At 41.8% G+C, this 27,004-nt stretch overlaps 1 protein-coding gene and 11 non-coding genes across 13 annotated transcripts in view; all 12 read right to left on the bottom strand.

Annotated features, from left to right (window-relative positions):
- Window positions 1–9,711, bottom strand: part of osbpl10a (oxysterol binding protein-like 10a) — a 94,935-nt gene extending 85,224 nt beyond the window's left edge. The window contains exon 1 of one of the 2 annotated variants that reach the window (XM_085396659.1): window positions 9,117–9,711. In XM_085396659.1, the coding sequence (XP_085252785.1) occupies window positions 9,117–9,394 (278 nt within the window). In that variant the 5' untranslated portion in view covers window positions 9,395–9,711. The remainder of the gene's footprint in view (window positions 1–9,116) is intronic. The other variant, XM_085396658.1, reaches the window with a different exon arrangement.
- An 8,888-nt stretch (window positions 9,712–18,599) lies between these two features.
- On the bottom strand, window positions 18,600–18,672 carry trnak-cuu (transfer RNA lysine (anticodon CUU)). Its single transcript has one exon. It is a non-coding gene; the product is annotated as a tRNA-Lys (tRNA).
- A 953-nt stretch (window positions 18,673–19,625) lies between these two features.
- On the bottom strand, window positions 19,626–19,736 carry trnal-caa (transfer RNA leucine (anticodon CAA)). Its single transcript has 2 exons — window positions 19,699–19,736; window positions 19,626–19,671 (listed from the first exon to the last, which is right to left on the bottom strand). It is a non-coding gene; the product is annotated as a tRNA-Leu (tRNA).
- A 462-nt stretch (window positions 19,737–20,198) lies between these two features.
- On the bottom strand, window positions 20,199–20,271 carry trnak-cuu (transfer RNA lysine (anticodon CUU)). The gene has a single exon. It is a non-coding gene; the product is annotated as a tRNA-Lys (tRNA).
- A 946-nt stretch (window positions 20,272–21,217) lies between these two features.
- On the bottom strand, window positions 21,218–21,328 carry trnal-caa (transfer RNA leucine (anticodon CAA)). Its single transcript has 2 exons — window positions 21,291–21,328; window positions 21,218–21,263 (listed from the first exon to the last, which is right to left on the bottom strand). It is a non-coding gene; the product is annotated as a tRNA-Leu (tRNA).
- Window positions 21,329–21,792: 464 nt separating this feature from the next.
- On the bottom strand, window positions 21,793–21,865 carry trnak-cuu (transfer RNA lysine (anticodon CUU)). Its single transcript has one exon. It is a non-coding gene; the product is annotated as a tRNA-Lys (tRNA).
- Window positions 21,866–22,818: 953 nt separating this feature from the next.
- On the bottom strand, window positions 22,819–22,929 carry trnal-caa (transfer RNA leucine (anticodon CAA)). The gene is made up of 2 exons: window positions 22,892–22,929; window positions 22,819–22,864 (listed from the first exon to the last, which is right to left on the bottom strand). It is a non-coding gene; the product is annotated as a tRNA-Leu (tRNA).
- Window positions 22,930–23,388: 459 nt separating this feature from the next.
- Window positions 23,389–23,461, bottom strand: trnak-cuu (transfer RNA lysine (anticodon CUU)). The gene has a single exon. It is a non-coding gene; the product is annotated as a tRNA-Lys (tRNA).
- A 953-nt stretch (window positions 23,462–24,414) lies between these two features.
- On the bottom strand, window positions 24,415–24,525 carry trnal-caa (transfer RNA leucine (anticodon CAA)). Its single transcript has 2 exons — window positions 24,488–24,525; window positions 24,415–24,460 (listed from the first exon to the last, which is right to left on the bottom strand). It is a non-coding gene; the product is annotated as a tRNA-Leu (tRNA).
- A 459-nt stretch (window positions 24,526–24,984) lies between these two features.
- Window positions 24,985–25,057, bottom strand: trnak-cuu (transfer RNA lysine (anticodon CUU)). Its single transcript has one exon. It is a non-coding gene; the product is annotated as a tRNA-Lys (tRNA).
- Window positions 25,058–26,010: 953 nt separating this feature from the next.
- trnaf-aaa (transfer RNA phenylalanine (anticodon AAA)) lies at window positions 26,011–26,121 on the bottom strand. Its single transcript has 2 exons — window positions 26,084–26,121; window positions 26,011–26,056 (listed from the first exon to the last, which is right to left on the bottom strand). It is a non-coding gene; the product is annotated as a tRNA-Phe (tRNA).
- A 460-nt stretch (window positions 26,122–26,581) lies between these two features.
- trnak-cuu (transfer RNA lysine (anticodon CUU)) lies at window positions 26,582–26,654 on the bottom strand. Its single transcript has one exon. It is a non-coding gene; the product is annotated as a tRNA-Lys (tRNA).
- Between the last annotated feature and the right edge of the window lie 350 nt (window positions 26,655–27,004).

Here is a 27,004-nt window from a genome sequence, read left to right as displayed (position 1 = left end):
ACAAGAAAACCAAACAAGATATGAAGGAAAGGGGAAATGCAAAATGCTAACTCATTTCCCTTTCCCCTGCACTCTAATATCAAAGCTGGCCTTACAAAAAACAGAAAATTAGAACAGAAACCCAAGAAACAGCAAAAAGACAGGAGATACAGCCATTAAACAGACAGAAATATATCAACATGAAGCCAAGCTAATGCCTGCAGTTTTCTTCCCCTTTTCAGACACAGAAACACCCACCAGAGCTGCACCACCCCGACTCACAGCTTTGATCAAAGAAGCACAGCAGAGCTCCTTTTCCACTGAGTGCAAGTGCAAAGAAATTATTTGTTCATCACAGTACATCCCCCACCCTGCAGAGCACTTACGAAGACATGGATATAACATCTACACAACGCTCACAGCTTCTTATACAGGAAGACGGTCTAAAATGGAAATTGAGAAAGAGCTATAAATGGTATGAATTGTGTGATTGGCACACACTTCATACATATGCCGATAACCAAATTACAAAGAATTAAGTTAGATATCTGCTCCATGGAATGATGAATGTTACAACTGATTTACAGCAGCAGAAGGTGACGTTGTTTTTCCATTTTTTTTAAAGTGTGTCGTCAACATTCGTCCCCCTGGAAACTAGCCGTGCGCTACAATCCACAATCAAAAGCTCACATTTCTACTTTTAAAATGACAAAAAGCATGTCCACTAGCGTGAAATGATCACACAGTAACCACTTGCAGGTAATGCATGACTTCAAAATGCAGACAGAAAAAGCTGCGAGAGGTAAACCAGGCCTCACAGATGGTACTTATGTGTCTGTAATAAATAAGCTGAGTATTTTCCTATCATTGCAGACATGCTAAATATGTTCAGAGTGTCTTTAAGTGGGAACACTTCACTGTGGCAAACTGATTGTTTAGTCTGAGAGGCCGGAGAATGCATAATGTCAACCTATTAATTCTCAAATGGACTCTCGTGGCTTCTAGGGCAGCATTAAGAAGGAGATGAGTTCTCGTATGTGTGTGTTTGTCTGCACATTCAAAGGCTTCCTGACCAATCAGACTTCTGCACCTTTAAGTTTTAGTCATAGTCTCATTTCTACACAGAGCTGTTTGAGAATTAAGACTTGATTTAAGGATTTTTATAATGATTGTGTTCTTTTTTTCCTCCCATCCACTATATTCTTTACCAACTATCCACTCCTTTTCAGCGTGATAAGGATATAAAAGGCTTTAAAATAGTTACTGATTTACAAGCCATAGTCAAGGTCAAATTTGTTTATACAGCACATTTAAAACAGCAAAATATAGGCCAATTCAACTTAACACTAAAATCCAGGAAAACAGAACACAATACACAACATTAAAAGACAAAAATTTATTAAAATAAAATAGGATTTAAAATCTGAGCCAAGCAGATGTGCAGAGTTAGATCATTCCATATATTTAGTGCAAACATTTATATTTTGATCACCTCTCTGTTTTAATCTCATTTGAGGAATGTGTTAGAGCAACTGGTTACATGACCTCAGAGTTGTTACAGGTGTGTGAATGTGAAGCAGCTCAGACAGATAGGAAGTCAATCTGCAAATGATTGACGAATCATCAGAAGCACAGAAAAAACATAAGCACACACAACTAGAATAAACTCTAAAAACCTGTTACCCTTTATTCTCTCTTCTAAATAAGTTTGACTGTGCTCTGTGTTTGTTACAAAACCTGTCTGACAACACTTCCTCTTATGCATGCGAACACAACATACACCGTGTATGATAATCAACTGTTGAATAACAAGCAGCTTGCAAACAACACTTCCTCTATTAATCTTTGTGACACTGTGCAAAGTTTGCATCTGGGACATACGAAGGATAGATGGCATATTAATGATCTCCTTCATATTCAGCCACACTTTTTGTCAGTGCATGTAAGGACTTTTGTTGATATTAAAATGATTGTGCTACTTGGTTTCCTTAAATATAAAAACATCCCAAAGTAATCTTAAATACACTTCAGAGAGGGAGACCATTCCAACTGTAACACAGTAATAATCAGGGTGTAGGCCTGTTGCCAGTCCACCTATTTTATAGCCTCATAAGTTTCCAACTAACTTTAGCATATTGGCCATCAACATATGAGAAGTTAACCCATAGATGATAATGAAACATTTTCTGGGCACTTTGTCAATATCGCAGTAGGTAATTAATTAGGAAGTTGGATCAGCTGTCGTCAGAGAAACTGGCCTTTTTTCCCTCCACTTTATTGTTTGACATTTAAACTCAGCATTCTTCCTCTGGCTGTATTGAAATTTCTTACCAGCATTGTATTGACGGGAAAGCAACACGCTATCTGAGGAACTATATCAAAGACCTTTGTATGCAAACACTGATAGCAACGTCAGCGTCAGACATTGTCAGAGCGAACAAATGTTGTCAATAAATAAAATGTTTCAGTCGAGAAGTATGGACTTGCTTTGTAAGACAAAAATGTACATTTATTATTTCAAAATAAGCACTAAAAAGTTACCGCCGAGCATAGAAGCCAATTCAAGCTGCCACTATGGGTTCAAAATGTAAAGAGTACCCAACCCTAACTCCCACAGCTGTAGTCAATTTAGAATCACCAGCTAACTTAAGATGCATATGTTTAGGTTGTGGGAGGAAACACACGCAGGCAGCTAGAGAAAACACTTTGAACCATGTGATTTTTCTTTCATTTTTTTGAGAAACATAACTGATCCTTTATAACTGAGGTCATCTGAGAGGAAACTAGAAATGCCTCGCCCTCTTTGGAGTGTAGAAGACGTGGCTTGTGATGTTTTTGTCTTTTCTTTTTCTTTCATGTGAGATTGTGTAACGATCGGTGGCGCTTGATAATTAAAAAAATTAAACAGAGGAGTAAGTACTGCTCTTGTGTGTTGACTTTTGCCTTTGCGTTTTTCACACGTATGACACAGATGCGTGTGCTTACGCTGGTGGGAGGAGCTTATGACAGAGACAAGACTTGCTGAAAGAAGGCTGTTTTTTCTTGGGGGGGTTTTGGCTTTCCAGAATTCTGCAGTTTCAATGCTTATAATACTGAAACTCTTGTTAACAACCCCATCTGTTTATTGGTTTTGTATACACTGCCTTAGACCATTTATTCTTATTAACCACTTTTTTATGATAAGCATTTCAATTAATCTCTACAGCACCTTCAGGCAAACTTTGAGCTCATTTGCTCTGTTGCACATTAAACTTCTTCCCTTCCAAAATCTTTCCTTTCATCAGTTCATCTGGGTATAAATGTGTCACTAGCTTTCCCATAATGGCACATTATTAAAGTCACACTGCCATTATTACAACAGTGTTATAATAAATGATTATTACTATATTACACTGACTGTGACTGTCATCAATGCTTAGGTTTAAAGGGTTTGAATCATTTACTATCCTTACAAGTATAGCACGCATTTCATATGTGCATATATAAACAAAACTGACTACTTAGCACATTTTCTTCACACAAACGCACACAGCACCTACTCAACATAACGGTACTTCACGCTGACACATGGCCGCCCACACAGTGGCAGAATTAGCTCCACTCAGGTCTCCTGCCCACCAAGACACGGCCTGCCAAACATGCACACACACACACACGCACGCACGCACGCACGCACGCACGCACACACACACACACACACACTTTGTGTTCCTCCACGTGATGAAACGTGACTGACAATGTAATTACTCAAACAATGTCTTCCACCGGGGCACGGCCTCTCCTCCTTTAAACGTTTCTATTTTTACGCTGCGGGCACTTACGGATATTAACTGTGAGCTGAACACAACCTGAGGAAGGATGGAGCATCTGATCGTCTTCCTTCACAGGTATAAAAGAAACGGGTCATTTTAAAATCTGGTCCGGCTGCAAAAAGCCTTTCATTTTTAACCTAGCTGATTTATATTTCTCTACAGGCCCCCTCCCATAGTAAACCTCTAATAATATATATATATATATATATAATATAAATCTTTATCCCAGGTGACAGCAAATGCTTTCCTGAGCTCAGAGAAAGATAGAGAACTACAGCATAGGGTGTAAAAATCACTTACTGTGAAGAAATATGAACAAAGGCTCAAAACACAACAGTGAACCCACCATTCAGTCCTGATTCATTTCAAAACTAAATAATCTTGAAATTAAATAAATAAATAAAACGTTGCTGTAGCAGAATGACATTTTTACTAAAGATATTCTAAAGAAATAATCTTGCTGGAATAGATTATTTTAAAAATAATTACATTGGCTGCAATGGTTTCTGCTTTAAAAGCTTTAAAACGAGCTAAAAATAGAAATACCATAAACAATAACAAAAGTAATGCTTTCTGACCTTCATGTTGACATATTATCAACATTACAGTTTTTCAGGGGTGGGGTGGGGGAGTTTGTTGTTTTTGTTTTGTTTTGCTTTAATGAAAGGACTACAAGTACTTCCAGTTAATTGTTTCAGTGTTCCTGGGTTTGTGACATATTGGCCTTTCACAGCACAACACATTAAAATAAGCCATCAAGGGTGAAAACTCCGGTCAATGCAAGATTTACAGAATAATTATGAATGTCAACCCATGGATCACCCATGTTTTCCTCTTCATGGGTGATCCAATCAAACTTAAGAGTGCAAAAGGTTTAACATGGCAGATTTCAATTGTACTTTAAGCACTCTTTGGATAACTCTGCAATTTAAGCTAAATATTAATATTTAATATTAAATCATCTCAAAATGCAATTGCATATAATGCTGTAAAAAAAAAAAAGAAGAAGAAAAAGAATAAATGAATATTCCACTACAGCAGATTCCTTTGAAAAACTGCTATCTGTTGGTGCATCCTCCAGTGAGTCACCCCTCTTTTACCCATACCTGCAAATCTCTGCACAGAGCTCACAGCAATCATGTTCATTTACTTTATTTACTGATATCTGCAGTAAAAGTTCAGAGTTTAAGAGTCAAGAAACGTGCCTGTAAGACCAAGTGTGGCTTCTCTGCCAGCAGCGACACCATTAGCTGCAAAGCCAACAAACCTAAGTGCACATAATAATTTCTTGATACTAAGAGTTTGCAACTGCAGGATGTCACAGACGGCAGCTGCAAAGCTGAACCACAGTTCAAGGATTTTAAACAACAAGTTGCAGATCCCACCTTTGTGGGGAATTCTCATGGAGACGATGCATAAGTGCTCCATATGACTGTTTCTATCATTTCTTTCTCCTGTAAAACTCCCCTTTTCATTGTCTCTGTTTTTTACACCGAAACAGGTGCCTGGTGACGCAATGAAATGTGGGAATGGATCAGATCCTGATCATCCCCTTCGCAGTGTTATCTCTACAGTCACAGAAGCACAAGTACTGAAAGTGAAAGTCGATTTGCTCCTGGCAGATTGCACCGTGTTCCACACCATCCATAAACGGACTCCCTACATCCAGAAGATTACATTTCCCTGAGAACATTAAGACAGTGTCTGCTGATTTGTTCTTACTTCAGCATGGTGTTTACAGTGCTTACATTTATTAGAGCACCACACAATGTAAGGTTCATGTCACAGCTGCCATAAATTAAAAGCACTGGTAATTACCAAAATATTTTTTTATGTTTCTGTAATGGTTAATCCACCAGCATGCACAAGCTCTTTAATCCAAATGACAGTTTTAATGCTAAAATATAGTTATTGTTGTTATCCATGAATTTTCTAATTTACTGTTTGACAAAAACAAAAGCATAAAAAAAAGGCATGCACAGCATTCTTTTTTGGATTAGACACTAAATTAAAGTTATTTACTTCCATTCATGAGCAGAAAAATTTGTCTTACTAGTTGAATGTTGCACTTGATTAATTTCTGGATTCTCAGTGACAACTTTCGTCTTTTATTAAGAGAGTGCACTAAAATTCCTAAATCCACATCCAGAACTCTAAAACTTTATTACTTCTAGCCCCAGCTCTGGAAACACATTCTTAATTTAAAGTTATCCTACAAGCAAACAGAGGATCAAACAGTCCTTCTTGGTAGTGATAATAAGATGACTCCAGGAATCACCTTAATTCACTTATATAGCTTTAACTGAATTTCAGGTAGAGATAATCATCACTGCTTTGATTAGTCACATCGTGGCAGTGTTCTGTACGTGAAAAAAACAAAAACAGAGCAAAGCAAAGTCTGATTGCTAAACTCTTTTCCTCCTTCAAGAGCCAAAAAATACAATTTAAAAATTATGAATTTGAATTCAAATGAAACTACTTTGTACATTTTGTCATCATTACTAATGTTAGGGCTATGAGCAGTAGCAATAAGCCTACTGACCCATGTTAGTATAGTTTCAAAGACAATCTAAATGGAAACTAAAAGCCATCTCAGCTCCAGGCTATGTTTTCAAGATGTTTTAGTCGCTGCTCCCCGTCTGTGCTGAAACACTCTTTCAGCTTGAGGTCTTGGCGCTTGCTCAAGTCAATGAAGTTAAAGGATTCTCTCCTGCGAAGCTACACCTTTACCCTATAGGCACTTTGAAATTGACACTGGACAGGCAGCATCACCCACAAAGGCCAAACCAATTTGGTAATGCCCTTTCGTCTGTACAAAGATCAGAAATCAGCACACCCGTGCACATGGCAGACCGTACTATTTGATTAAAACGCGCTTCACAGGCTACATGTGACAAATCCCACGAGAACATCACGCACATTTAAGGCTTCCTTTAATCAGTGCCACCTCGCTTTGATCGCTCTGAAATGAAGGTTTGTCTCGCTGTCCCACAAGTGTTCCTGCGGGTACGTATCAAGATGCAGTTCGTTGCATCGTCTGTCAGTTTGATGGGAGAGCAGGGACGAGTCAGTCTTTCCTCCGCCTTCCTACACCGCCCCTCAACACAAACAAACCCCACACAACGTGAGCTTCCCTCTCCTCTGCAGCAGTGCCACTGTACACAATGGGATGCTCCAAGTCGCTTAGTTCTTCTTTACCCACACACAAAACTAATTGCACTGCCAAACGCAGAGATCCTGCATAATTCATGTTAGCTGTTCAGACCGCGGGGGGAAGAAAAACAAGAATGAAAAGAAAGTCCAACCCAGGGGAAGATGTTTCACATGTGACTCACATTGACTTAAAATTAAAAACACAGCTTCTCATAAAAACCTCTCTCTGTATTTGTCTGTGTCTGAGATGAGGAAATCGGACAGGGCGGCGTGATGGCATATAAATTCTGGATGAGGTACAGGCACTTTTTGAGAATTGCACTGCTGTGAAGATGTTATATACTTCATTACAAGAGTGCCTGCACTGATTCAGGAGCAGCGGAATTACAGATTGTCACAGTATATGGGAATAATATCAGTACAGATCAGCAACTGCAAAAACCTGTACAGACGGGCAGGCGTAAGTGTACAGTGTGTCCACAGTTTCAGGAAACACAAACACTTTGTGGCAGCAGGGTCTCATTCTTGCGCATTAGCCACTTTTCATTGTCCTTTCTAATCTTTTTTAATGTCAGCAAGACTTCATTTTGTCCACCTTGACCTTTGTGTTATCCACATTTTATTAGCCAAACACCAGTTGGTTAAAACAAAGTAACAATGATTGTTAGTTAGTCGTTTGGCACTTTCCCGTTAATCAAACTGCATGATATCTGATTGGCTTCAGTTTCAGTCCTATTCAGTTGTAGTGAAGGCCACAGAGCTGCTAAAGGTGGAGACCTGCACAAGCTGGAGGAAAATACTAGAAACTATGGCTGAATTAATTCGATTTTTCTGGGGAAAATAAATAAGAGTGTGCTGATGGCGTTGTGCTACCTGGTATAGCGTGTCGTCTATTAATGTGAAGGTCGGTTGTTTGACCCCTGGCACCAACCTGCATGTCAAAGTATTGTTGGGTAAGATACCGAAGCCCAGTTTTCCCCTGACCCAATGTTAGGTTAAAGTGCTTAGTCATAGAAAAGCACTTGTATAAATGATTTAATAGGTGAATGACACTTTCAGTTGTCAAATTGAGAAGAAAAACACCATCTAAGCACCTTTTATTAGTTAGTTTAGTAGCCGTTTCTCTTATAACTGGATGTGTAGTGGCAAAAGTTTAAGAACCACTGCTGTAATCAGTCGTGTTGTTTGAAGCGCACTTATAACATGTAATAAAAATGAAGGCTAATGTTTACCGCCAACTTAACCATTCAGTACTCTGCCACAACATAAGGATGGCTCCCTATGTTATGTCATGCTGAGAAGAGGCCCTGATACAAACTCATGAAACACTGAAGACACTTCATCTCTCAGCTGGCTTGGGAATGCCTTGGGTTCCCCTCCAGAAGAGATGGAAGAGTATCTCTGCTCAGATTGCTGCCCCCACAACCCAGACCCACATAAGTAGCAGAAAACAGATGGATGGCTAACTTTTTTTTTTTTAATAAACCAATATCTTTAATGAGATCGATAGTTAAGAATTTAAGAGGGCTATTTTAAAGGGGGAACAATTAATCCAGTAGCTCTAAAATGTATTGACAGATGATGAATCAGCACCAACTTTGACAAATGATTAATTACTTTGGCATTTTCCAATTCCATCATTGTTTTCAGTTGAGTAATCTCTAATCCTAATTTAATTTATACATTTTTTAAATTATTGCTCAAGTGTTCCAAAATAGTTTAAAACTTTTACTCTGAGTTCTGAGAATGCAAGTTAGGAAACCAGGCTTTCAAAACCCCCAAAGATATTAACTTTATTATAAGAACAGACCAAGAAAAGCAGCAAATCTGATGTTTCTGAAAATACTTTAGCAATTAATATAATAACATAATATACTGGAAATTACAAGAATTTTAGAGGATTATTATTATAAGTATTATTTAATGACAGTTTTTGTTTTCTAACATCTCTTTTGCCCATTATGTAAGTCAGCCCATGAAGACAGCGATCAAACAAACTAATTCATCAGCAGGCGTCCAGACTTGTGTGATTTTGAACCCCCTCCCCCTTGCAGTGACGTGGTGGTAAAAGTGCAACGTGGACGGGGCAAATAACAACACGAAGCCTCACCTGGGGCATGAACCGAAACTAAATCATGTGTCAAACGTCCCCGACCCCATCCACGTGCTTACCTGTTCTGCCAGCCTTGGATCAGGTTGGTGTATTTGCTCAGGACTCCTTCCAGCTGCCTCTTGCGCGCCTGCTGCTGTTGCTGCAAATTCATGCTGTTCCCCAGCACAGTTGCCCGACTGCCTCCCGCTACAGCCGAGCCTCCCAGGGAGCCGGAGCCGGGGCTGTGCGACCCGGGCCGCCCACCGGGCTTCCTCGATGATGAGCTCCCGCGGAGGTCCGCGGAGGAAGAGTTTGTTTTGTTGGTCCCGGGATGCGGACTGCAGAGCGTCTTGTCCATCCTGGCGACGGGACGGCACACAGCAGGAGGAGGAGCAGGAAGAGAGGGGAGGAGGGAAAGGAATGGACCAGAAGCAGCAGCAGAAGAGATTTTTAGCAAAGCATAAGTGCTAAACGGGGTTGTGTTTGTCTGCTAAACTAAAGCAGAGGCAGTGGATGTGCAGAAACTGCGCTGCGCGGCGGCTTTATGCGTCCCTCGGTGCGTGACACAGCTGACATATTCCTCGATGGTGTTTGAGTCCCGCTCTGTCCTCTGCAGTGCGCGGCTGTGTGGCAATGTGGGTCTCATCCACCGTTTTTCTGGTAGGAAGGACAGCAGAGCGCAGACACTCCCACTCTACTCTAGACCTGCCCCCGGATATTACCTACTATGCACTCTCCTATGAAACGTATCGTCAGACACCCCCCCCCCCCCCCCCCCCTCCGTCCAAAAAAAAAAAATTGGAAAGGGCAGGAAAAGCCTCACATGACACATATTTAAGCTGATACGCATGACTTTTTTTGTGAACAGTGACAGCTCACTATGTGCATGTATGCATGCCTAAACTACAATAATTGTGGATGAATAAAAACACAACTATACTGACGGAATGTTATAGGAAAGAAAATCCCCCTAAAGTCCCTAAAGCTTCACTATAGGCGCACTTTAGGGGGACTTCTGTGGAGATAGTCTGTCTAAATATAAAACAATGTGTGTTGGCTTTGACAAATAAATGCCGATAAACTAAAAAGTCTGGATTTGACCAAGAGAGTGTAGAGTTTAGAGGTGCAGCTTGTTTGTGAGTCTGTCTGCCTTCAGTTTTGTATTTAATAGCTGAAAAGCATGCTTTATTGTGTTGGGATCAGGTGACTGACTTGATCATTGAAGAATATTCCTGTCAAAGTTCACCAGAAGGCCACAAACACAGGACAAGCTCAAAACGTTTTGCAGTTTTAATGGGCAGATGAACAACAGCTAGGAATCCCTACAGCAGGTGTGAGGTAAGATGTTCAGGTAAGTTTAATACAGTTCAACTCAATTTAGTTTTATTTCTATAGCACCAAATCACAGTAGCAGTTACCTCACAACACTTTGTTAATGTAAAGTAAAATCCTGCAATAACAGATAGAAAACCCCAGCAATCAGTTTTAAAGATTTTTATTGGCAGTTCACTACATGTACAGGACCTACAGGATATACTATAAGCAAGTACTTGGTAATAGTGGCAAGGGAAAAAACTCCCTTTAAAACCAGCAGAACCAGGCTCAGGAAGGGGCAGCCAAGTCCACCACTAGTTGTGGCTGAGGATAGGGAGACAGAACCGACAACAAGCTGTAGAGCTCAGTAATAAGGGGACTAGTTCAGGTCTTGGATATCCAATACTAAAGTCTTTGAAATGAGCAAGGGGAGAGTGGATCAGACAGATCTGCACATATCCAGTTGAGAATGAGACAGACTTTCCAACATATTCCCACATTAGTAGGCTAACAATTTGGTGACAGGTTGTGGTTTTGGGAGTATAAATACTGCATTGAATGAAGATAAGAGACAGGTGTGCCCATTCAGGGTTTCCTGTGACCACACCTGCCACTGAAGGACACTGGTTCGTTTAGATCCATCTCCATATTCAAACGGACAGGGGAGAGAGAGAGAAGACAGGACCATATCAAAGCAATATCATTGCCTCAATCATGGCTGACATGTTGTTTGCTTCGGATTATCAGCTGATTTTCTCCTTCACCATCATTTATATTTCCCACCAAGGTACAAATTAATCTTGGTTTTATCTTTACAACTGTTTTTTCCCCATAACTGTGCAGGCTTCTTTAGATGTTTTCTTCAAAAAAAAAAAAATCTTGGCTTCCTGTTCCTGAGTGTTAAAGTAGTTTGTACCCTGCTGATTTTTCCATCTCTAAAGTGCTCTCTGTGATAGGTTTATTCTAGTTTTTCAACCTAATGGTGGCCTCCCTCACTTGCACTGAAATCTCTTTGGCACTCATGTTTACAGATAAAATAAAAAGTAAAGGAAACATTTCCTCACCTGACCACGAATCTGCTCAATCAGTCAAGTGTTAATTTAATTTTGAGCTTCTGAAAATGGGTGATTCTGTATTTAAAAAAAAAAAAAAGTCTCCATAATTTTTTTGTTATTAAGCCCATCGAATTTAAGCTGAAGGTCTGCACTTCAATTACATTTTGGCTTATTTGATTTAAGATTCACTGTGGTGGTAGTGTAAAAACGAAGAACTAAAAAAATGTGTCTTTGCCTAACAAATTATGGACCTAAGTGTACAGCAATCATTCAATCTATAGTCTATATTAATACCACAAATGTCATGGGATGAGAGGCAAAGTACGTCCTGAATAGGTAAGAAATACAAACAACAATTCATGCTTATTCATGATAAATTAACCTAATCTCATGATAATAAAATAACATGTCACAATCAACACACGTTTATACTCATAAGCAGACTAGTGCAATGCATACTTGCCAGTGCAGCACAGTCATGATTAAGAATAAAGGTCCAATCCAAATAAAGCAACAAAAAAGTTACACAAGCAGCAGAAAAAGGAAGGAAGCCCTTACTAGATAGCTTGTTTTATTTCACAGTCGCTTTGTGAGAGAGAAGCATGTGAGAGGATGTAGTTTAGTGTGAACGGGGGGATCTCTTCTTTGACTGCTTCATTTGTAGCATTATGGCCCTGTGAGGTGACTCTTTACACTTTAAAAAAGCAAGTATTTACAACTGGATTAACATTAAAATAAAATGTAGAAAAATATTATAATTGTGAACCAGACTGGTGTATTGTTACACGAAAGCTATATAGCTAAATGTATGGCACCAGATGATTAACTCTGCTGAAAATGGCTGGTGTTGCACATTGCAAACTGAAACAATAAAAAATATACATATGCACAAATGCACATTAAATAAATCTAAAGGTTATAACAATATTCACCGTGATCTCAGTGTCAGTTTTTAAAATTATTGGTACTCTGTTTCAGTCACTAAAATTCTGGCTATAAACTTCATATATTCTACCTGTGAGTGAGATTTAATTTTCTCATTATTAAAGGAAAGTCCTTGTGAGAGATGCGCAAAAGATCTTTCTGTATACAGTATGTGCCAGAATGAAACGATTCAGGTGTGTTTCAGCGAACATTTGATAGCTTTTGATTTATTTATTTTTTCCCAGAGGAAGTTAAAACACAATACACGGCTGAGTCATTTTTTACATGAGAGAAAGGATGTTAGGAACCCATTTATGTGTAAAACTTTCTCGTATAATACACAAAAACTACTGGTACACAGGTTACATTTTAAGATGTTATTACTTTAAAAATTGTGCCCTGGGTATTTAAGCACTAGTAATGCCAAGCAACAGTATTTTTTTTTTAATAATCATTGCTGTAAAAACATTGCACAAGAACCACCATGCAGTAAATGCAGAAAGACTGTTAAAGAGATAACAGACATGGACATCAACTACAAATAGCATTTTTTTGAACTGCAGATTCTGCTTTACTCTGCAATTTCTGTGGCCCGAAGAGAGATTACATCCAACCAACTCAGTAGACTACATAGTATAGTGTCACTTTATATTTTACTTGCATGGCTCACTTTCATTTTTATAATCCAGGAAACTAAATAATATGAGGAAAGACATTTTTTCTGTGAGTAGATATGGTAAAAGAGACTTGACACCAAAGAAGTATTAGTTTGAAATTACTTGAGATAGAAGCATGGATATATTTCTAATCAAAGCATTATATAACCTATTTGTGCACATACCCTCACAATCACAACCATGACAACCAGGGTGAAAAGGACACTTTAATGAAGACAAGACTGAAGACTATTGCAGGCCATTAAGAAGAGACTGAGATTGCACTGAGAAATCGAAGGCATGCCGCAATGAATCTCCACAAGATGCTTAACAGGGCACAGAGAGATACTGGCTGCTTGTAAAGCAGAGCAGGTCAGCCACTAATCAGAAGGTCGGTGGTTCGATCCCAAGGCTGCATCCTGGCTGCATGCCAAATATCCTTGGGCAAGATACTAACCCCATGTTTGCCTACTGGTGGTGGGCAGAGGGCCCAGTGGCGCCTGTGTCCGGCAGCCTCGCCTCTGTCAGTGCGCCCCAGGGCAGCTGTGGCTACAATGTAGCTTGCCATCGCCAGTGTGTGAATGTGTGTGTGAATGACTGAATGTAGTGTAAAGCGCTTTGGGGTCCTTAAGGACTAGAAAAGTGCTATACAAATACAGGCCATTTACCATTTACCAATATGAGAGAGAGAAAAAAATCCTTGGGCAACAGAGAGTCAATGGTTTTGTTGTAGGCTCGTGCTTGAGGTCAAGGCGGCTTGATTCTGACAATGTTGGGGTTTTTGTTTGTTTGTTTTTTTTACAGTTGATGATACAGTAGCAGTACTAGTACCACAATCATAGTGCCATAATCCTATACATCACAGCGCTGACAACACTGTTATGTTAATGTGAAACTAATAGCTTTGACAAAATCACAAAATTTTGATGGGCCAGAAATGGGAAACTCTCTTTTTGATGTGATGGCATCAGGGCAGGCAAGACAAGCAGTGCTTTTCAGGTTAATCAATTAAAACCAAAGTTAAAGCGATGCCTGTCCATTGATCTTTTTTATAATTTTAATAATTATTAGATTTTGCATTTTATAACAACAAAAACAAAAATACAACAATAAAGAACAAGAAAAAACAAAACAAAACAGTGAGGTTTTAACATCTGTTGCATTAAGCTGGAATGTCCGCTTCAGGTAGACAAATAGGTGCAAAAACTGTCCCATTTTTCCACCGAAGCTTCAGTCGCGTGATGTAACCTTCCCAACATCTTTTTTGCAAGAAACGTCTCAATCATTCTTTCTTTCCACTTTTTAAGTGTTGGAGTATGGGAGTCCTTCCAATGTGGAACTTCTCCTTTGTCTCCTAGTGGACACAATTTAGGTGATATGGGCAAGTTACAAGGTGTCCATCCCTGCATATATTTCAATACAGTTTTCCAAACTGGGAAAACCAGAGGGTATGTATCAAAGTACCTTTAGTTTGGTGGCATTTCCAACACTGGTCATCTATACCAACACTTTGTAGTTAGCTAAAAGTCAGAGTTGTCACACTGCTGGAGTAGATGCCTCAACACAGACCTTCAGTGACACTTTACTCAAGGATTTTGCATTAATAAACTTGGTAGACATATTTCTACCATAACATTGCCAGGGCAAAAGTTGTGGCTTTCCCAGTCCTCTTTGTCTGACGGATACAGGAAAATGCTTAGGACACTGTCTGTAATTTCAGGCCAAATGTTTGGTCCTGCAGCCAACCAGCCCATGGAATACAGCACACAGGTGAACAAAGTGAGGCAGGAGTTTGTTGAATTCCCCTTGTGACTTTTATAGGCTTTCTTCCTGCTAAAGACTTTTGACAAGAAATTATTCATATTTGAGCTTTAATTCAACCTCTCTTTTAACCTATAGGTGGCAGTAAGTGGCTAAACTTGTGCCGTTTGGCTGGGATAACTGTCAGTTATCTCATTAAAACAGAATAATCCAGTACAGAGAAGCTGACACTATGATCACATGATCCAGGCCACAGGTGAAGATGAACAAACTAATGTCACAGTTTCCAAGCATTTCAGTTCAGTTCAGTTCAGTTCATTTTTATTTCAAACATTTCAAACATGTGCCTTCACAATCATTACAAAATATCATTCCATTATTTGTTTGAAAAGGAGTAGGCTGAAGTATTTACTTATTTGTCCCTACCCCCTCAAGTTTTACCTCTCATTCATTTAATTTTTTTTTGTCTTAAATTAAACAAACAACATATGAAACATATGAAGTAAAACAAAACATAACATACATAAATCAAAAACAAGAAATTAGCAAGCCCCACCACAGTATAGTTTCTTTTATATGAAAAATACAGAATGTGTATATTTGCAGATACACAAGTTATGGAAAAACAACAAAACAAAACAAAACAAAAAAACAAAAAAACAAAAAAGAACCGCAACACCATTACCAGCAACATTACCGTCCTGGGTTAACCCCGTTTTCTTCATTCTTATACTTATTTAAAATTAGGTTTTTATATTTTACTTTAAACTGTTTTATGTTTTGACTGTCTTTTATTTCTTCTGTTAGACTGTTCCATAATTTAACTCCTGCAATTGAGATAGACATAGTTCTTAAAGTTGTTCTAGCACTTTGTATTTTTAAATTCCATTTCCCTCTTAAGTTATACCCACCTTCTCTTTCTATGAACAATTTACAGATTTCTTTGGGAAGCAGTTTATTTCTTACTTTATACATTATTTGCACTGTTTTAAGCTTCACCAAGTCTTGGAATTTAATAGCTTGCATTTTGACAAAGAGTGCATTTGTATGGTCCCTGTACCCTACATTATTTATTAATCTAATGGCCCTTTTCTGTATTATAGTTATTGTTTGTGTGTTACTTTTGTATGTGTTTCCCCAGACCTCTACACAGTAGCTCATATATGGCAGTAGTAAAGCACAGTATAAAATGTGCAGTGCTTTCTGATCCAACATATGCTTTGCTTTCGCCAGGACGGCAATGCCCCGTGCCAATTTCCCCCGAACATAAGTAATGTGTGGCTTCCAACAGAGCTTGTGGTCAATGATCACCCCAAGAAATTTTATTTCATTTACTCTTTCTAAATATACATTGTCAACACATATTTCTACTTCGATGTTTTTCTTTTGGTTTCCAAACAACATAAATTTGGTTTTATCTAGATTCAATGATAATGTATTTATATCAAACCACTTCTTTAATATCGTTAATTCCTGTGTGATCATTTCCAAAACCTGTGGCAACTCCACACCTGAACACAGTATATTTGTGTCATCTGCAAATATTACAAACTTTAAAATCTCCGATACTCTGCAGATATCATTTAAGTACATAATACACATTTTTGGACCCAGTACTGAACCTTGAGGTACTCCACAAGCTATATCCATCAAATTAGATTTATATTCATTTATTTGTACATATTGTTGCCTATTCCCTACATAGCTTTTTAACCATTCCAAAACCACTCCCCTAAACCCGTACTTTTCCAGTTTTTTTAATAGACTTTCATGATTAACAGTATCAAACGCCTTCTTTAGATCTAAGAAAACTCCGAGCGCATACCTCTTATTATCCATACATTCCGTTATCTTTTCCATTAAATCTATCAGTGCCAAAGCTGTTGATCTGTTGCTTCTGAACCCATACTGACTATCTGTCATTAATTCATATTTTTCCACAAAACTGTCAAATCTTTTTATGAAGAGTTTTTCCAGTATCTTAGAGAACTGGGAGAGTATTGACACTGGTCTATAGTTTGTAAAATGATGTCTTTCACCAGTTTTGTAAATGGGAATAACTTTAGCAACTTTCATTTTTTGTGGAAAAACTCCTTTTTGAAACGACAAGTTGAATATATATTTTAATGGTTTTACGATACCATCAATAACTGTCTTTCATTCTTCATACAGTTATTTTCAATCATGTTTTATTTTTGTTGTTGAATATAATCGTTGTACCATTCACCTTGTCATTAGATGTCATAATAATTAATTATTGACACTATATTTTTGTTTGTAAAGCATTTGGTTTTCCTTTTTCTTGCCAGGTTGTATTTTTTGCACAAATGAAAATGACTCTGATAGATGTATGTTTTTAAAAACAAACACTGATAAGTCACAATCAGCATTTCTTAAAAGTGCTCTCTTTAGATATTCTGAACTATTTTTATCTGATACATATAGTTATAATACATATGTGGAGATGTATGAAATAAGCAGAACACATATGAATACCAATGTAAATAGATTTTCAACATTCTTTTTTACTTTAAGAGTGAAATATTGGAATAACTAAATAAGAAACGGTTAATGGCAGGTGTGTTGCTTTGTACATAAACTTTATCAATGTGCAGATTTGTCTGGATTGCTCCTGCTTATTTAATTGTATCTTGAACTGGAATAAACAAGGTTTCCTCACTAAAAAATTAAAGCGTTTATGTCTATGTGCTGTCCTGCAAATAAAAGTCCACAGAGAGCAGAACCACTGTGGTACTGAAGAGCAACTTGCAGTGACCCGGCCTGGTAACAACTTAACTGTAGTTGGTACTCCAAACACCTCAAGCACAAGACAACACAGCACATATAGCGTCTCAGCTGTTCCTAGAACTGCGCTCTTCTGGACAGAGATCTCGGATGTTGTTCCTTGGCAATAGGGTCTCATCCCAACAGGCAACATTGCGATGATTGTGAAAAGTCATCACTATTTTATGTCTTGGAACTGTGAAGACGTGGGGAATTTACATGTTGGGAATGACAGTGGGCCTCTAAGAATGAGAGAGGGTTGGAACGAATCTATACTTGTGCTCTACGTGTGAAATGAAAATAATAAACCTAAAAAAGTATTAAGCACCTTAAATCTGTATAATTTCAAAACCTGACTGGGTTTGGATTACACTATGTGATGGCCAAAACATGAAGCTATTTTATTGTTGTCACTAATATCACAAACACCTTGATGTGATTATGTTCGACTGGATGGTTTGAACTTCTGCTCTAAGAATCTTTTACGGCCACAAGTGAGGTTATATTGGAATATACTGAGAACCCAGAGTGTATTATGAGGACGTGAAAGAGTGCCTTTTGCGTAACTATGAGACGCCTTAGGCCGTGACAAATCGTCAGTATGTTGCGTGTTGGGAATGATAGTGCTCTAGTGTCTTATACACAGTAGATTTTAAGACATTCTAGATGTATTATTGAAATAAGAAAAAGAAGAAAGACACAATTCCTATAACCTACAAAGCTGACTTCACAGCAGTGCTACAGCTACCTCAACAAGTCACACTTTGTTGAGAAAACTCATTGCCGCTGCTTATATCTGTGAGCTCATGCTTTCATTCACTACCCACAGTTTGTGACCCTAGGTGAGAGTAGGGATGCTGGTAAACCTAGAGTGTTGCTTTTTTGCTAAGCTCTCTTGAAATTTAGTCCAGAATCATCAAATGGTGGAGATGTGGACTTGTGCAGACACGACAGTGGAACTTTGGTTTCTGTTACCATACATTCATCTTCCTTTGCACAACACGCCATTTGCTGTTCTCTATACACACACGTGTTTTCTCTCTTGCGGGCATTTGCACAAAAGTCCCCTCGCCCAACGTGGGGCTCGAACCCACGACCCTGAGATTAAGAGTCTCATGCTCTCCCGACTGAGCTAGCTGGGCTTCTTCAGCAGCAAGGCTTTAAGATGGACACAGGTTCTTATAGCTGGGGGAGGTTGACTAGCATTTCAAGCGCAGGCAAAGAAAGCACAGGCTACTTTCAAGTTTTTCTATCATCCATTCAAGCTCTTATGTCCTTGTATGCATGCCACACCACCGGGCATGCTCCGATTGAGACGACTGAATGTCTCCCGGGGAATCTTCTCCCCAGATCTGGACCAGGGCATCACTGAGCTCCTGGACAGTCTGAGTTCCAACCTGGTGGTGTCAGATGGACCAAAGCTAAATGTCCCAGGGGTGTTGTATTGAATTTTGGTCAAGTAGGCCAATATAGGGTTGGGGGGTGGGGAGTGTCAGTCAGCGGTATCAGTCCCCACGCAAACTGCCTGCATACTCTTGTCGGATGAGGCCGGGAAGCAGGAAGAAAGCCAGGAGCCATTGCACCAGCGTAGGGTCTGACAGTGGGTCGGAGAATTTCATGCCCATACCTAACTGCACTCATTGTGCCATTGCCTTGCCTGTAGAGGCCTGTGCATACCTCAGTGCATGTGCCTCTCCAGACCATCACTGACCCACCAGCAAAGCACTCATAATCAAGGATGTTACATTCAGCATAAAGTTCCCCACGACTTCTCGGGAAGCTTTCACATGTGTTATATGTTCTAAGGTTAAATCCGCTGTCCTCTGTGAAAAGCACAGGGTGCCAGTGGTGGAGGTGGCAATTCTGGTATTCCATGACAAATGCCAGATACAAGCGGGATTTCAATTCAGGCTTCCACTTAGAAAGCAGAGCTCTGTCATGTTAACGAAAGCTCTTCACTACAAAAGTTCCTATAAGCTGCAAAGCTGATTTCACAGCAACCCTACAGCTACCTCAACAAGCCGCACTTTGTTGAGTTTAACACACAAAGGTTGATGAAGCTCTTGAAAACATATTTTTAAGTAAAGAAAGTAGATGTCAGGAGTGGGATTTGAACCCACGCCTCCATTTGGAGACCAGAAGTCCCTTTTGTCTGGAAGGAGCCTATCCTTGAGTCTGGCGCCTTAGACCACTCGGCCATCCTGACGAGTTGACCAACGACCTCTTCAAAGTCATCCTGGATGTTCAAATGTCCGAACCACCTCAGCAGGCTCCTTTCGATGTGGAGGAGTTGCAGCTGTAATCTGAGTTCCTCCTGAAATACTAAGCTTGTCATCCAATCTCCGAGGCCGAGCACTGCCACCCGACGGAGAAAACTCATTGCCGCTGCTTATATCTGTGAGCTCATGCTTTCATTCACTACCCACAGTTTGTGACCCTAGGTGAGAGTAGGGATGCTGGTAAACCTAGAGTGTTGCTTTTTCGCTAAGCTCTCTTGAAATTTAGTCCAGAATCATCAAATGGTGGAGATGTGGACTTGTGCAGACACGACAGTGTAACTTTGGTTTCTGTTACCATACATTCATCTTCCTTTGCACAACACGCCATTTGCTGTTCTCTATACACACACGTGTTTTCTCTCTTGCGGGCATTTGCACAAAAGTCCCCTCGCCCAACGTGGGGCTCGAACCCACGACCCTGAGATTAAGAGTCTCATGCTCTCCCGACTGAGCTAGCTGGGCTTCTTCAGCAGCAAGGCTTTAAGATGGACACAGGTTCTTATAGCTGGGGGAGGTTGACTAGCATTTCAAGCGCAGGCAAAGAAAGCACAGGCTACTTTCAAGTTTTTCTATCATCCATTCAAGCTCTTATGTCCTTGTATGCATGCCACACCACGGGGCATGCTCCGATTGAGACGACTGAATGTCTCCCGGGGAATCTTCTCCCCAGATCTGGACCAGGGCATCACTGAGCTCCTGGACAGTCTGAGTTCCAACCTGGTGGTGTCAGATGGACCAAAGCTAAATGCCCCAGGGGTGTTGTATTGAATTTTGGTCAAGTAGGCCAATATAGGGTTGGGGGGTGGGGAGTGTCAGTCAGCGGTATCAGTCCCCACGCAAACTGCCTGCATACTCTTGTCGGATGAGGCCGGGCAGCAGGAAGAAAGCCAGGAGCCATTGCACCAGCGTAGGGTCTGACAGTGGGTCGGAGAATTTCATGCCCATACCTAACTGCACTCATTGTGCCGTTGCCTTGCCTGTAGAGGCCTGTGCATACCTCAGTGCATGTGCCTCTCCAGACCATCACTGACCCACCAGCAAAGCACTCATAATCAAGGATGTTACATTCAGCATAAAGTTCCCCACGACTTCTCGGGAAGCTTTCACATGTGTTATATGTTCTAAGGTTAAATCCGCTGTCCTCTGTGAAAAGCACAGGGTGCCAGTGGTGGAGGTGGCAATTCTGGTATTCCATGACAAACGCCAGATACAAGCGGGATTTCAATTCAGGCTTCCACTTAGAGCTCTGTCATGTTAACGAAAGCTCTTCACTACAAAAGTTCCTATAACCTGCAAAGCTGATTTCACAGCAACCCTACAGCTACCTCAACAAGCCGCACTTTGTTGAGTTTAACACACAAAGGTTGATGAAGCTCTTGAAAACATATGTTTAAGTAAAGAAAGTAGATGTCAGGAGTGGGATTTGAACCCACGCCTCCATTTGGAGACCAGAAGTCCCTTTTGTCTGGAAGGAGCCTATCCTTGAGTCTGGCGCCTTAGACCACTCGGCCATCCTGACGAGTTGACCAACCACCTCTTCAAAGTCATCCTGGATGTTCAAATGTCCGAACCACCTCAGCAGGCTCCTTTCGATGTGGAGGAGTTGCAGCTGTAATCTGAGTTCCTCCTGAAATACTAAGCTTGTCATCCAATCTCCGAGGCCGAGCACTGCCACCCGACGGCGAAAACTCATTGCGCTGCTTATATCTGTGAGCTCATGCTTTCATTCACTACCCATAGTTTGTGACCCTAGGTGAGAGTAGGGATGCTGGTAAACCTAGAGTGTTGCTTTTTTGCTAAGCTCTCTTGAAATTTAGTCCAGAATCATCAAATTAAATGGTGGAGATGTGGACTTGTGCAGACACAACAGTGTAACTTTGGTTTCTGTTACCATACATTCATCTTCCTTTGCACAACACGCCATTTGCTGTTCTCTATACACACGTGTTTTCTCTCTTGCGGGCATTTGCACAAAAGTCCCCTCGCCCAACGTGGGGCTCGAACCCACGACCCTGAGAGTAAGAGTCTCATGCTCTCCCGACTGAGCTAGCTGGGCTTCTTCAGCAGCAAGGCTTTAAGATGGACACAGGTTCTTATAGCTGGGGGAGGTTGACTAGCATTTCAAGCGCAGGCAAAGAAAGCACAGGCTACTTTCAAGTTTTTCTATCATCCATTCAAGCTCTTATGTCCTTGTATGCATGCCACACCACGGGGCATGCTCCGATTGAGACGACTGAATGTCTCCCGGGGAATCTTCTCCCCAGATCTGGACCAGGGCATCACTGAGCTCCTGGACAGTCTGAGTTCCAACCTGGTGGTGTCAGATGGACCAAAGCTAAATGTCCCAGGGGTGTTGTATTGAATTTTGGTCAAGTAGGCCAATATAGGGTTGGGGGGTGGGGAGTGTCAGTCAGCGGTATCAGTCCCCACGCAAACTGCCTGCATACTCTTGTCGGATGAGGCCGGGCAGCAGGAAGAAAGCCAGGAGCCATTGCACCAGCGTAGGGTCTGACAGTGGGTCGGAGAATTTCATGCCCATACCTAACTGCACTCATTGTGCCGTTGCCTTGCCTGTAGAGGCCTGTGCATACCTCAGTGCATGTGCCTCTCCAGACCATCACTGACCCACCAGCAAAGCACTCATAATCAAGGATGTTACATTCAGCATAAAGTTCCCCACGACTTCTCGGGAAGCTTTCACATGTGTTATATGTTCTAAGGTTAAATCCGCTGTCCTCTGTGAAAAGCACAGGGTGCCAGTGGTGGAGGTGGCAATTCTGGTATTCCATGACAAATGCCAGATACAAGCGGGATTTCAATTCAGGCTTCCACTTAGAAAGCAGAGCTCTGTCATGTTAACGAAAGCTCTTCACTACAAAAGTTCCTATAAGCTGCAAAGCTGATTTCACAGCAACCCTACAGCTACCTCAACAAGCCGCACTTTGTTGAGTTTAACACACAAAGGTTGATGAAGCTCTTGAAAACATATGTTTAAGTAAAGAAAGTAGATGTCAGGAGTGGGATTTGAACCCACGCCTCCATTTGGAGACCAGAAGTCCCTTTTGTCTGGAAGGAGCCTATCCTTGAGTCTGGCGCCTTAGACCACTCGGCCATCCTGACGAGTTGACCAACCACCTCTTCAAAGTCATCCTGGATGTTCAAATGTCCGAACCACCTCAGCAGGCTCCTTTCGATGTGGAGGAGTTGCAGCTGTAATCTGAGTTCCTCCTGAAATACTAAGCTTGTCATCCAATCTCCGAGGCCGAGCACTGCCACCCGACGGCGAAAACTCATTGCGCTGCTTATATCTGTGAGCTCATGCTTTCATTCACTACCCATAGTTTGTGACCCTAGGTGAGAGTAGGGATGCTGGTAAACCTAGAGTGTTGCTTTTTTGCTAAGCTCTCTTGAAATTTAGTCCAGAGTCATCAAATGGTGGAGATGTGGACTTGTGCAGACACGACAGTGGAACTTTGGTTTCTGTTACCATACATTCATCTTCCTTTGCACAACACGCCATTTGCTGTTCTCTATACACACGTGTTTTCTCTCTTGCGGGCATTTGCACAAAAGTCCCCTCGCCCAACGTGGGGCTCGAACCCACGACCCTGAGATTAAGAGTCTCATGCTCTCCCGACTGAGCTAGCTGGGCTTCTTCAGCAGCAAGGCTTTAAGATGGACACAGGTTCTTATAGCTGGGGGAGGTTGACTAGCATTTCAAGCGCAGGCAAAGAAAGCACAGGCTACTTTCAAGTTTTTCTATCATCCATTCAAGCTCTTATGTCCTTGTATGCATGCCACACCACGGGGCATGCTCCGATTGAGACGACTGAATGTCTCCCGGGGAATCTTCTCCCCAGATCTGGACCAGGGCATCACTGAGCTCCTGGACAGTCTGAGTTCCAACCTGGTGGTGTCAGATGGACCAAAGCTAAATGCCCCAGGGGTGTTGTATTGAATTTTGGTCAAGTAGGCCAATATAGGGTTGGGGGGTGGGGAGTGTCAGTCAGCGGTATCAGTCCCCACGCAAACTGCCTGCATACTCTTGTCGGATGAGGCCGGGCAGCAGGAAGAAAGCCAGGAGCCATTGCACCAGCGTAGGGTCTGACAGTGGGTCGGAGAATTTCATGCCCATACCTAACTGCACTCATTGTGCCGTTGCCTTGCCTGTAGAGGCCTGTGCATACCTCAGTGCATGTGCCTCTCCAGACCATCACTGACCCACCAGCAAAGCACTCATAATCAAGGATGTTACATTCAGCATAAAGTTCCCCACGACTTCTCGGGAAGCTTTCACATGTGTTATATGTTCTAAGGTTAAATCCGCTGTCCTCTGTGAAAAGCACAGGGTGCCAGTGGTGGAGGTGGCAATTCTGGTATTCCATGACAAATGCCAGATACAAGCGGGATTTCAATTCAGGCTTCCACTTAGAAAGCAGAGCTCTGTCATGTTAACGAAAGCTCTTCACTACAAAAGTTCCTATAAGCTGCAAAGCTGATTTCACAGCAACCCTACAGCTACCTCAACAAGCCGCACTTTGTTGAGTTTAACACACAAAGGTTGATGAAGCTCTTGAAAACATATGTTTAAGTAAAGAAAGTAGATGTGAGGAGTGGGATTTGAACCCACGCCTCCATTTGGAGACCAGAAGTCCCTTTTGTCTGGAAGGAGCCTATCCTTGAGTCTGGCGCCTTAGACCACTCGGCCATCCTGACGAGTTGACCAACCACCTCTTCAAAGTCATCCTGGATGTTCAAATGTCCGAACCACCTCAGCAGGCTCCTTTCGATGTGGAGGAGTTGCAGCTGTAATCTGAGTTCCTCCTGAAATACTAAGCTTGTCATCCAATCTCCGAGGCCGAGCACTGCCACCCGACGGCGAAAACTCATTGCGCTGCTTATATCTGTGAGCTCATGCTTTCATTCACTACCCATAGTTTGTGACCCTAGGTGAGAGTAGGGATGCTGGTAAACCTAGAGTGTTGCTTTTTTGCTAAGCTCTCTTGAAATTTAGTCCAGAATCATCAAATGGTGGAGATGTGGACTTGTGCAGACACGACAGTGGAACTTTGGTTTCTGTTACCATACATTCATCTTCCTTTGCACAACACGCCATTTGCTGTTCTCTATACACACGTGTTTTCTCTCTTGCGGGCATTTGCACAAAAGTCCCCTCGCCCAACGTGGGGCTCGAACCCACGACCCTGAGATTAAGAGTCTCATGCTCTCCCGACTGAGCTAGCTGGGCTTCTTCAGCAGCAAGGCTTTAAGATGGACACAGGTTCTTATAGCTGGGGGAGGTTGACTAGCATTTCAAGCGCAGGCAAAGAAAGCACAGGCTACTTTCAAGTTTTTCTATCATCCATTCAAGCTCTTATGTCCTTGTATGCATGCCACACCACGGGGCATGCTCCGATTGAGACGACTGAATGTCTCCCGGGGAATCTTCTCCCCAGATCTGGACCAGGGCATCACTGAGCTCCTGGACAGTCTGAGTTCCAACCTGGTGGTGTCAGATGGACCAAAGCTAAATGCCCCAGGGGTGTTGTATTGAATTTTGGTCAAGTAGGCCAATATAGGGTTGGGGGGTGGGGAGTGTCAGTCAGCGGTATCAGTCCCCACGCAAACTGCCTGCATACTCTTGTCGGATGAGGCCGGGCAGCAGGAAGAAAGCCAGGAGCCATTGCACCAGCGTAGGGTCTGACAGTGGGTCGGAGAATTTCATGCCCATACCTAACTGCACTCATTGTGCCGTTGCCTTGCCTGTAGAGGCCTGTGCATACCTCAGTGCATGTGCCTCTCCAGACCATCACTGACCCACCAGCAAAGCACTCATAATCAAGGATGTTACATTCAGCATAAAGTTCCCCACGACTTCTCGGGAAGCTTTCACATGTGTTATATGTTCTAAGGTTAAATCCGCTGTCCTCTGTGAAAAGCACAGGGTGCCAGTGGTGGAGGTGGCAATTCTGGTATTCCATGACAAATGCCAGATACAAGCGGGATTTCAATTCAGGCTTCCACTTAGAAAGCAGAGCTCTGTCATGTTAACGAAAGCTCTTCACTACAAAAGTTCCTATAAGCTGCAAAGCTGATTTCACAGCAACCCTACAGCTACCTCAACAAGCCGCACTTTGTTGAGTTTAACACACAAAGGTTGATGAAGCTCTTGAAAACATATTTTTAAGTAAAGAAAGTAGATGTCAGGAGTGGGATTTGAACCCACGCCTCCATTTGGAGACCAGAAGTCCCTTTTGTCTGGAAGGAGCCTATCCTTTTGTCTGGCGCCTTAGACCACTCGGCCATCCTGACGAGTTGACCAACGACCTCTTCAAAGTCATCCTGGATGTTCAAATGTCCGAACCACCTCAGCAGGCTCCTTTCGCTGTGGAGGAGTTGCAGCTGTAATCTGAGTTCCTCCTGAAATACTAAGCTTGTCATCCAATCTCCGAGGCCGAGCACTGCCACCCGACGGCGAAAACTCATTGCCGCTGCTTATATCTGTGAGCTCATGCTTTCATTCACTACCCACAGTTTGTGACCCTAGGTGAGAGTAGGGATGCTGGTAAACCTAGAGTGTTGCTTTTTCGCTAAGCTCTCTTGAAATTTAGTCCAGAATCATCAAATGGTGGAGATGTGGACTTGTGCAGACACGACAGTGTAACTTTGGTTTCTGTTACCATACATTCATCTTCCTTTGCACAACACGCCATTTGCTGTTCTCTATACACACGTGTTTTCTCTCTTGCGGGCATTTGCACAAAAGTCCCCTCGCCCAACGTGGGGCTCGAACCCACGACCCTGAGATTAAGAGTCTCATGCTCTCCCGACTGAGCTAGCTGGGCTTCTTCAGCAGCAAGGCTTTAAGATGGACACAGGTTCTTATAGCTGGGGGAGGTTGACTAGCATTTCAAGCGCAGGCAAAGAAAGCACAGGCTACTTTCAAGTTTTTCTATCATCCATTCAAGCTCTTATGTCCTTGTATGCATGCCACACCACGGGGCATGCTCCGATTGAGACGACTGAATGTCTCCCGGGGAATCTTCTCCCCAGATCTGGACCAGGGCATCACTGAGCTCCTGGACAGTCTGAGTTCCAACCTGGTGGTGTCAGATGGACCAAAGCTAAATGTCCCAGGGGTGTTGTATTGAATTTTGGTCAAGTAGGCCAATATAGGGTTGGGGGGTGGGGAGTG

Source organism: Rhamphochromis longiceps, linkage group LG22, assembly GCF_057381845.1.
Source record: "Rhamphochromis longiceps isolate RC_006_pf linkage group LG22, R_longiceps_female_GT1.1, whole genome shotgun sequence".
NCBI lineage: Eukaryota > Metazoa > Chordata > Actinopteri > Cichliformes > Cichlidae > Rhamphochromis > Rhamphochromis longiceps.
This window is presented reverse-complemented; position numbering and strand designations above follow the sequence as displayed.